This window comes from Ictalurus punctatus, chromosome 3 (genome assembly GCF_001660625.3).
Source record: "Ictalurus punctatus breed USDA103 chromosome 3, Coco_2.0, whole genome shotgun sequence".
NCBI lineage: Eukaryota > Metazoa > Chordata > Actinopteri > Siluriformes > Ictaluridae > Ictalurus > Ictalurus punctatus.
In genome coordinates, this window is record NC_030418.2 from 29383582 (window position 1) to 29395033 (window position 11452).

An 11452-nucleotide genomic window follows, 5' to 3' on the forward strand; every position below is an offset into this window, starting at 1 on the left:
GTAGAGAGTCTCCTATCTTGAGTATTGAGTCAGTTATTCTAGTTTGTGTGTTATTATAGTGAGTTATCTGGCTACAGTTATGATAATTCTCACACAGCATTTTCAGCCTAAACAGTGTAACCTGATTGTGGGGAATCCTGTAAGTTGTGGATGTAACCGAGTGCTGGGACAGGAGAAGTGAATGCTACTTGCTTAAAAAAATCATCGGTCTTACACATAATAGATAAACTTTTTAAATGTGCCTGATGCAGACATGGCACTCATCAACTTGTAACATGGGTCAAAGATGAGACATGAATTTTTTGCATCTAAAGGCTGTTTATTTTACAGAAATGTTTTAATATGCATAAATATTACATCTCATTCCATTCCTACTTCTCATTTCTTTAGTAAAGGTGTTCGCAGGAACCTGCCTTACTATTCTGCTGTTTAAAAAAAGGTAATAAAGTAATTAAATTTCTGCAACATGTTTGAATATTACATATTTTATTCTTTCTCTCTGTGGCATGTTTAATAAAATAATAATAATAATAATAATAATAATAATAAAATTATTTCCTTTCTATTTATATACTGTATATATTATGTAATATAATATATTATAATAATATATAACTTAACTGTAATATCTATTGCATATTTTAATAATAATACATATTTCCTTTCTTCCTTCTTGCAGTTCTTTCTTTCTTTCTTTCATCACAACAAACTGGCATTGATCTCTCTGGTATGTTTTAATAATACATATACCTTTCTTTCATTTCCTTTGCTTTGTTCTTTCTTTCTTTCTTTCTTTCTTTCTATTTACATTTATTATCTCAATAATTTAATTGTAATTTAATTGCAATTTACATTACAACAGTTCCATTAATATCTATGGCATATTTTAATAATATTACATATCACATATTATTACATATTCATCACATAATATTTCCTTCCTTCCTTCTTGCAGTCCTTCCTTCCTTCCTTCATTCCTTCCACTACATAATACATAATACATATCTATATGTATTATTCTGTTACCCACATTATGTGGTAACTGTAAGCTTTGAGAAATTAAAGTAAGTAATTAATGCATGTACAGTTTGGTAGTTATGTGGCATTACTGACATTATTCGAGGTGCTGTTAAGTGTGTGCTCTGTGTCACCCGGCTCTCTCCATCCACCGAAAGCTTTCTCCAGGTACAAAGCGGTGGCCAAAGAGAGATGATCCTGTAACTTTCCTGCCACAAGCTGCAGTCCAAGGGGCAAACCCTCCACACTAAGTCCTAAAGGACACTGGGTCACTGGCAGCCCGAGGATATTAAAGATCCCTGCACGGAGAGAGATGTTTGTAGGAGAACAGCAAGATATTGATGTTCTGAACAAAAGCATCTTTATGATTTGGCTCGCTATTATACACAACATGAGATGAGATCATACAAAACTAATAAGAGAAGAAGGTGATGTAATAGACATGGGTGTGTTACAGTACAGTTTTAACACTCTCATTGAATTCTCTTCGTTATTTCTCCAGAGAAGATCCCTGTCACCATCTTAAGGGTTGCTCCGGTGCTTTATTACCCCTTTGAGGCTCGAGTGATGGGGTCAACATGAACAGGAAGCATTTTGATTTAATTGTTCAATAGTTACTAATGGAGCTAGAACCCAAGATGGATATCTGTTTAGACAGTTTTATGTGTCTCAAAAGTGTCTCTAGTGACCACTTACAATGGATTTCATGACTAGCAAGGTTGCCAGAATGACATGACAAATTCCACTGTGTGAGGCTAAACATTCCTGTTGGGTTCAGTTTTGGGACGAACTCAAAAAATGGATGAGTATTCATCTCTCAATGAATATCCAAGACGCTTTGAAAAAAGGCCAAGGGTGCTTTGAAATGCTTTGAATTTGTGATGGAGAATTAAATAGAAAGTGACTCAAACATTACTGAAGCACAAGGACGTGTAAAGGCTGACCTGTGTAAGAGAAGTTGAAGGGGGTGAATAGAGGCTGATGGTGTTTAGGGGCCAGCTGAGGGTGTGAAGGATAGAACAGTACTCCATCAGTACCCAAAAGCTCATCCAACTCCTTTTGCAAACTCTCTTTCTGCTGAAGAATGAACTGAGATGGCTGTGAGCTCTGAAACATCTCCACCAGGGCCAGACCTGAGCAACAGAGACAGGCAGTAAGCAACAGAAATGAGATCCCAGGAAGAGTCGTGATATCTCTATCCTTCTTTTTCCCACACAAAAACAGAAGCATGTACCTATAGCAGCCATGGTGTGAGAGGACAGTCCTAGAAACCATTTGAAAAGCTCCCACACAGGCCACACCCTCTTCTCTCCTCCACCCATCAGCTCAGCAAAAGTAGTTGGGGGCTGAAATAAAAACAATCCTCAGTTAGTTAGCACTTATCAACCCAAACATAAAGCTTTATACAAATTCGAGAAACGTTTTCCATCCACAATTCATAGTTTTTGAAAGTCGTTCCACAGATTGAGAGGAACATCTCAGTTGTTCACGTAAACCATCATCACCACCACATTATGTGTTCCCTCAAACCTGCCCATGTTGGGGTATGTCTGAAACAGTTAGTGTTAAAGGGATAGTTCACATAAAAATGAAAATTCTGTCATCAATTACTCACCCTCATTTCGTTCCAAACCCATAAGACTTTTGATCGTCTTCAGAACATAGATGAAGACATTTTTAATGATACCTGGAAGATTTCTGTCCCTCCATTTACAGTCCAGTAACCAAAACTTTCAAGCTCCAAGCTCATTAAGGCATCGTAAAAGTAATCCATGTACTGTAACTCCAGTGGTTTCATCCCAATTTTATGAAGCAATACGAATTAAGTCTTTATTCACAAAATATCTTCAAGTCTGCATAGATCTCAAATGCGCGTTCATGAGAGAACCACGACATGCGTGTTGTGTTGACGCGAGGGTGGATAAACAAATGCAAGTCCTCCTCTATGTCGAAATCTGCAGACATCTTTGTTACAAAGGTTGTTCTATGTGACTCAGTTTGTGTACAGTGTCTCTCTTCCTCTACAGCAAACAGTGCAGGGCTTCCGGGTCCCGCTGTTCTCGCGATACAACAGGGTCCGTTAAAAACGACTGTTCCAAAAACATTTTTAACATGTCCTCATTAACTTCACAACTGGCCACTTGCAGTACTAGAAGCAGTTTTTCAGTAGAAACCATCTTGAACTTGGGGCAAGTACAAGCTAAAGTTGTTTTCTTGGCAAGTCTTTTACACGAACTGGCTAGTATTCTAATTAACTAGCAGAATAATGTAATAAAGTTCAGCCATCATGTACAGATAATACTATATGAACACGCTATCTGAACACAGCACGTAAAAATGTCAAACTTGTGCATTTCAGTGTTTCTGTGCATCTTTATAGGCAACCTCAAAGTCCACTCCTGAACGTGACAGTCATGTTAAATTGATCGCTTTGCTTCCAAGTTCACTAACAAACTTCACTTAAGAATTGCGACGTCCTGTAAGATGGCAAAGGTAATTCCTAAGGAAAATGCTAAAGGGAAGTCAATAGGTAGAACATTTAAATTTCACTTCCCCCTTACTGTACGAATGTGTATAAATGTTCTATTTTATTCATTGTGAACACTCCTCACTCTAAGACATGCAAAAAAACCCCCAAAAAACATTCAAATGCCATTTAGGAAAGACAACTGCAGTCATTTGGAGGAAGCACAGTCAGTTTTCCATTTTCATATAACTGGATAGAACTGAGTTTTTAAGTCTGAAATTGTATTAAGATAATCAGGACCAGAAACTGAAACAACCCTTAGCATTATGGGCCCCCTTTTAGCAAGGCTGCAATGACAAAGTGCACAAACAACACAACACAAGCAAACCTTTCCATCCTTGCCAGGCGAGGACATCATAGCGCCCCAGATCTGAAAGGAATATTTGAGCTGAGGGATGCGCAATTCTTCAACTTGGACCCCTAAGTCAGCCTCCAAATGTTCAACCATCTGTAATACATGAGCACATTACAGTTCAGAAGTTTAGATGTTAAAAAGTGTAGATATCAAAAATGCATCACACACAGACGTACACGCACACACCTTCTTCTGTGCCTGAATCAGTTGCGGGTCTACAGGAGAGAGAAGAGGTGATCCTCCATCATGAGGAACAGAGAAGAACCGGAGTTTCTTCAGGTCCACATTAGCAGAGAGGGATAATCTGTGAGGAGGTACAGCAGATTTATGGTTTACACAGGTTCTGAACAGAGTTGTTTCATGAACTTGTTCGAAGAACCTGCTGATGAATTGATTTCAGGTTTGAAACCACTAGTACAAAGTGTATATAGTACAGCCTATGTGGTAGATACGATTATAAAGGGCCAGTGGTAGTGGATAAGACATTGGACTTCTGGTCAGAAGGTTCTGAAGAACTTCTGAACACATTTACTAATTTGGCTGATGGTGAGATTTGATCTCACAACCTTCCAGTCACTAGCAGATAAATTCAATCCCACTGCTGTACATTTTCATTTCAGATCAAAACAAACAGGTGGGTGGAAATTGTACTTATAAAAATCTGATTGGAATTACTTTTCTGCATTGGGTCCTGCCATAATCCTCAGCATGGGCAGAAGATCCTCAGCATAGCGACACATGGGGCCTGTACAGAGGAAGCCTGGCTGCTGTCCAGACGCTGGGGGATACTGACCTCCGTTATTTACTATACCTGCAGACACAAGCAAAATGACAGCGTGCCTCGTTACAAGACTAAGGAATTACAGACAAAGGAATTAAGGATGTCCATGTAGCATGTATCTTACATACACACTTTCTTCCTACCTGATGTTGGCTTATGTCCAAATATGCCATTAAAAAAACAAGGTATGCGAATGCTTCCTCCAATGTCTGATCCCACTCCAATAACAGAAGCTCCACTACCTATTATACTTCCCTCTCCCCCTGAGAGAGAGAGAGAGAGAGAGAGAGAGAGAGAGAGAGAGAGAGAGAGAGAGAAAAGCTGTCAGTCAGCCAACTATGGCTAAGATATTCCAAAGTTTAATCAGGAAATGCCAACAAATGGCTTAGTAGAAAAACCTGGTTTAGTTTCGGTATTCCATGATATGCACTTGATTTTGAGATGCTTTAGGAAGATTTGGCAACCCTTCTCTTTACCAGTTGTAACCACAAGGGGTCACTGAAGATGCAATATCCCAGTTGTTTTCAAAGTGGGAGCCCTTGGGGGCGCCCGGGGGGGGGGGGGGGGGGCCTCAACAATTTGGTGTTTAAAATAAATAAATATATGATTTTCTCTTTCTCACTCTCAGACAACCACACCCACACCCACACCCACACACAATCAATTCCTAATGTAATGCAATGTAAAGATGTAAGATGTAATTATTAATAAAAAAAAGGGGGATATATTCAGAAGTCTGTATTTTTAATGTGTTTTAAAGACATCTTGCAAAAGGGGGCCCTCGGTCAAATGTTAATGCCATTTGGGGGGCCTTGCCCTGGAAAAGTTTGGGAACCCCTGCAATAGCCCATTGTTATTATGGTGGTGGGAAAAATCAGTATAGTTTGCAAAATTATTTTCAAATAAAACCTGGTAAAGTTGTGATTGTATAACTATACATATGTGATTGCTGTGTTATGGAGAAACCAGCTGCCATCAGAAGTCACATAATTAGTTGAATGGAGTCGACCTGTGAGCAGTTAAAGTGTCACATGGTCTTGATATAAATACACCTGCTCCTGGAAGGCCGGAGAGTTTGTTAAAGAACAGACCTAAATAAATAGCATCATGAAGATCAAGGAGCTGTCAAAACACGTCCAAGACAAAGCTCTGAAAAATATATTCTAAACTTTAAATATCCCACGAAGCATCATTAGCTCTATTATTAAAGAGAGAAAGAACATTGCAGAACCATGACTCTGCCTAAAGGTTGATGTGCATCAAAAGCTCGTGTCTGGGTAAAAACAGCATTAGAGAAGCAATCAAGGGTCCAAGCATAACTCTTTCACAGCTCACAGCTGATATTCACAGCACATATAGGAGAACCTGTTCACAGGACAACCACAACCTGAAGATTTCACAAAGCTGGGCTTTATGGAGTTTGACAAAGGTATGTTGGAGATTCATCAAACATGTGGAAAAAGGTTCTCACCCTGAGATCACCAGCTTCACAGTGAAGCATAGTGGTGGTAGCATTGTGTTGAGAGTTATTCTTGGTGTCTTGGTTGCGTCTCTTTAAAAAGCCCTCCAGGGACTGGGTGGTAAATAGGGGCAGGTGGATGGGTAAGGTATAGGCGAAAACTTATATAAGGTATTGTATGTATCCTAACCTGAGCTGCCCCCTGCTATCCTCCCGAGGTCATAAGGGTTTCTGGTAATGCCATAAAGGCGATTGTGAGACTCCAGCCACATGGCCAGCTCACTGCAGTTGGTCACACCAAGTGGAATTGCTCCAGCCCTCTTTAACAGAGCCACCGGTGGGGCATCCACACCTGAAACCACCGTCCTCCTGCTCAGCAGTCCTGTAGAATTTGGCATGCCTAAGAGAAAGAGAGAGAAAGACAGAGCAAGGGAGAAAAGCCTGCTTCTACTGGATCATGTGCTGTGTTATTAGAGAAGGATCTGCTGGCTTACTGAATATTGTTGGGTGTGTCTTTCAGTGGAACAGATTTTGTTTTTGAGCCTATATATAATCTCACAGATACACCCATCAAATTTTTTGAAGTACCTGGTCCTCAAAAGCAGATTTTTGATTCCAGTGAACATACTACATTCAGATATTCTGTTATTATCAGATATTCGTTAGCAGTTTAGTTAAGCTATCAGTCCTGCAACATAGCCAGTTGGCTATTTTAGACATGTAGTGATATTATCAGTAAATAAATATTCAAAGTCTTTTTATTAATATAACTTTTGTCTCAGAAATCATATGAAGTTATCATTTGCAGTGACGATAACAATTATTAACAATTATTGAATATGATTTAAAAATCATTTTTCTCAAGGCATCGGTCTACTCGTCAGAAGGTCGTGAGTTCAAACCCCAGCACTGCCAAGCTGCCACTGTTGGGCCCTTGAGCAAGGCCCTTAACCATCAACTGCTCAGATGTATAAATGAAATAAATGTAAGTCGCCCTGGATAAGAGTGTCTGCCAAATGCTATAAATGTAAATGTGAACTATCTCAGAAATCTTGTGAGGTTGGCTCATATATGTATATAAATTATCATATCATGCTATATTGTAGTCTGTACTACCATGCACATGCATCCACTTTCCATACACTGGGTCATGGGGGAGCCTGGAGCCTATCCCAGGGAAACTGGGGCACAAGGTTGGGGACACCCAGAATAGGGTGCCAACCCATCACAGGGCACTTTCACACACACATTCACACACTATGGACAGTTTGGAATCCCCCGAAGCACGGGAAGAACATGTGAGCTCCGTGCACACAGAGGTGGGATCCGAACCCCTAACACTGGTGCGAATGTGCCCCTATTATGCACATTATATTCCAAATGCTATACTGTGTAGTGTATTGGACAGATGAACAGACATGTGGCCGTAATTACCTTGCAGGGCGAAGGCCTCTTTCACAGTAAAGGGTACTCCGAGAAGCGGAAGCCTGTCCTCCAGTACATCCTCTCCTCCTGTCTCCTCCTCTATCAGTTTATCTACCTGTGCTGCCTCTTGGAGCGCTGCAGCAAACCTGACCGAGATAAAAAGCAAGACAGAGGTCCATGATCAGAACAGAGTTCAAATATCCATGACAGCTGCAGATAAAAAAAAGAACACTGGAGAATCTCACTTACCTGTCTTTAACCAAAGCATTGATTAATGGGTTGACTTCCTGGATACGATCGATGTAGGCCTGAACCACCTGGACACTTGTTACCTAGGGTACAAATAAAAGCTGAACAAATTAAATCTGAACATGAACTTTATTGACTTTCAATCTCAACATGAAGTGGATGCCACACTAGAGACATTTAAAAGTGAATACTGCCCAATCATTACTTTCTTAAAGATATGATAAGAGTACAAATAACTATCAATCACTACTAATTATTATTTATGTACTTGTTTGGAGTTAGTATTTATTGTTTATAAACTGTAAATTTTTTTAGTCACATAATACATACATTAGTTCAATCATTTCTCAGTTTAAAGCTCAAAAGATTAGAAACAAATATACATACAATGTCAACTTAAATATAACTGCAATATTAATTAAATTATATATATAAAAAAAAACAATTCAGGACTGAAAAGCTGTAAATAAAAAAAGGAAATATTTATCTATTACCATAGTTACAGTGCGCTTCACTAATATTGGCACCCTTGGTAAATATGAGCAAAGAATGCTGAAGAAAAATTGTCTTTATTGTGAGAAGACTCAGAGCTGTTATCTTGGAAAAGGGAGATAGCACAAAGTACTGACTGAAAGGGTGCCAATACAGGTGCCAATAATTGTTGCACACCTATATTTAACAAAGGTATTTTTGATAAACCTGTGTTGTGTTTGCAGTGGTTTAATATCTATGAGAGCAGAGTATTTTTGTGATTTTTTTTGTTAGACAAAAGATCAAAAGGTTAAACAATAAAGACAATTTTTCACAGCCTTCTTTGCTCATATTTACCAAGGGTGCCAATATTAATGGAGGGCACTGTATGTTCATAATACGTTCATAGTCCATTTATGTTAATGCATTTTTAATCTGTGCTGCAATCATAATGGGTGTTTTATTTAGAAGAGCTAGATGATGTAGTCTATCCATCCATCCTTTTTCTATGCCACTTATCTTACACAGTGTCATAGGCCTGGATGCCAGTCCATCACAGGTCACAATTACACACCCATTCACAATTTGGAAATGCCAATCAGCCTACAACACATGTGTTTGGACTGGAGGAGGAAAGCAGACTACCTGGAGGAAACCCCATGAAGCACGGGGAGGACACGCATGCTCCATTCACACACGATGCAGGTGCGATCCGAACCCCCATCCCATGAGGTGCAAGGCAAATGTACTAACCACTAAGCCACTGTAACCCCCCCTTGTCCACTACTCCTGAATTTTGTTTCCACGTATTTAAAGCCGTGTTTGGATTAGGAAATAAGCCTTGAACAATAGGCTGCTCATTTCTCAGGCTAACTTGACCTTTACACACTCTAAAACGCCCAAGTCATGCACACAGACTTGAAGACGCGCAACTATTAAAATAACCATCCCTTTTCAGATTGCATAAATGTTGCAGCATCTCTAATCCAATGGTTTCCAACAAAGTGTGTGTGTGTGGGGGGGGGGGGGGGGGGGGGTGTATATGAAGCATAGCCAGGGAATATCTTCTTCTTCTTATTATTATTATTATTAGGCCTATAATTTGTGGTGGAAATCCCAACCCTAACAGAGAGAGAGAGAGAGAGAGAGAGAGAGAGAGAGAGAGAGTGTATGTGTGTGTGTGTGCGTGTGTGTGTGTGTGTGGGGGGGGGGTTTACTCAAAAACTACTCGCCTGTCAACTCTGACCCTACTGTATGAAATAAATCGCTAAAATGTTAACTAATAAATATTAGTTAATAATAAGTACTAAATATTAATATTAACTCAATTTTGCACAGTTTAATTTATTACAGGGTCAAAAGTTAGGTGCTGCAAGTCATCCGTCTTATATAAAAACAACAACAACAACAACAGAAACTACACTTCCCAGAATTCCACCGAACAATTCACCTTGCATCTCTTCCTGAAACAGAGACCTGAGCGACACCCGTTTAAAAGGAGGTCGGGTTAAATGTTACATGTTATATTATCTGTATATTATTTTCTTCATCAGGATTAGAGTACAGCATTAAAAGCGAGTGTCTCACTTGTTTCCGGCGGATGTTCCGCGCGAGCTGAACGGCGGAAACCCGCAGCAGCGGCTCGGTGATGGGGGGAAGCCGGTGACCTTCTGTGCTTCCGAGCTGCTGAGGTGCGAATAACCTGAAAACGGACAAAAAAGCTTTAACGACCAAACGCAGGAAAAGAACCCAGAACCGCTCCAGCCGTGTCGAGGCCATTGCGAGCGGATCAGGAGGCGAAGAGGAAACGAAATGCTTTATCACTGAAATATAACCAGGATTTTTATCCTTCACTGCCCCCATCATGCAGCGCGGTGCAACTACTGTACAGATCAGGTGTACCTTCCCATACAATAAGAAATCATCATTTTGGAATTCCAAGTCAAATATTCTACATGATCTTGTAAGAAAACAAAAATCTGCAAGATAAGACATTATTAATTATTCATCAAACTATTAAAGAAATGTTGCCATAATAAGTCAGCAGTGATTTAAAGTATTAATGCTCCAGGGTTGGGGGTTCGAATTCCACTGTGTGCATGCTTTCCACGTTTCCTCCAGGTAATATGGTTTCCATCCCCAGTCCAAAGACATGCACTGTATTGTTCATAGTGTGTGATTGTGCCCTGCAATAGGTTGGCATCAAGTATGTCCCTCGCCTTGTGCCTCAAGTTCCCTGGGCTAGGCTCCAGGCTCCCCTACGACCCTGTGTAGGATAAGCGGTATGGAAAATGGATGGACGTCAGCAGATAATTCTGCAGATAAACTGTCCCATTATAGCTGGAAACAGTGCCTGTGCTCCAGGGTCTATAACCCTCTTCCATGAGATTTACGTTCCTGAAGATTTCATCTCCAAACAAAATCTAACACACCTATTTTAGTTGATCAAGGACTTCTTAAGGCTGTGATTAGATGGTCAAGTGGGCACAATTATGGTTGGAGATAAAGTCTTGAAGAAGTGAAGAAAGTCTCCAGCAACAGGATGATGACCACTGGTTTATAATCTTCAAATAAATATACCCTATATGGCCCTATGAGTTCAGCCAACATCAGGCCAACATCACACCAATGTTTAAACCCTGAATGGGCCAATGTGGGTGCCCACATGAGGAAAATTCTGTGAGGCTAATTTTGCACCAATGTGCAAATCCACAGTGGTCCAATAAGGGCTGCCAACATCAGGCCCATACTAGTTCAATATGCACAGCTCACAATGGTCCATTGGTGATTTTCTCATTGGTGTGACATTAGCTCCATGACACTTGTCTGATGTGTGTTTCCCACAAGGGGCCAATGTCGCACCAATGGGCCAAGTTAGTTGCACAAATTGGGCCCATATTGTGGGTAAAAGTGAATGGAGAACATTGTTTCAGGAAGACCATATTGGGCTGTCCAGTTGGTTGAGCAGTTGACTGACATGTTATCCCAAATGACTCTGAAAATTTTTGAGATAACTAACAGAATTTATTATATGAAATAAATTAATACATTTTGCATAACATCAAATAAGTGATATAAGTATATTAAAAATAATAATTTAACTATATAATAAATAATTGTGAAATGTAATAGACTGATAATAGATAAATAACTTTCATAAATAATAAA

At 39.8% G+C, this 11452-nt stretch overlaps 1 protein-coding gene across 1 annotated transcript; it reads right to left on the reverse strand.

The window, feature by feature from the left end:
* Positions 1–764: 764 nt before the first annotated feature.
* Positions 765–10121, reverse strand: faah2a (fatty acid amide hydrolase 2a). The gene is made up of 11 exons (XM_017464618.3): positions 9872–10121; positions 7814–7896; positions 7574–7710; positions 6330–6539; positions 4824–4943; positions 4575–4710; positions 4086–4203; positions 3873–3992; positions 2252–2363; positions 1962–2150; positions 765–1316 (listed from the first exon to the last, which is right to left on the reverse strand). Exons 1-11 carry the CDS (start codon positions 10061–10063, stop codon positions 1096–1098), a joined length of 1638 nt encoding a protein of 545 aa, XP_017320107.1. The 5' UTR covers positions 10064–10121; the 3' UTR covers positions 765–1095.
* Positions 10122–11452: the final 1331 nt, after the last annotated feature.

Coding starts and splice junctions, on each gene's coding strand:
- faah2a (XM_017464618.3), bottom strand. CDS start 10,063: ATGGCCTCGACACGGCTGGAGCGGTTCTGGGTTCTTTTCCTGCGTTTG. Junction 6,540..7,573: donor AGAGGCCTTCGCCCTGCAAG/GTAATTACGGCC, acceptor TCTTTCTCTTAG/GCATGCCAAATTCTACAGGA. Junction 3,993..4,085: donor TGATTCAGGCACAGAAGAAG/GTGTGTGCGTGT, acceptor CATGTATTACAG/ATGGTTGAACATTTGGAGGC.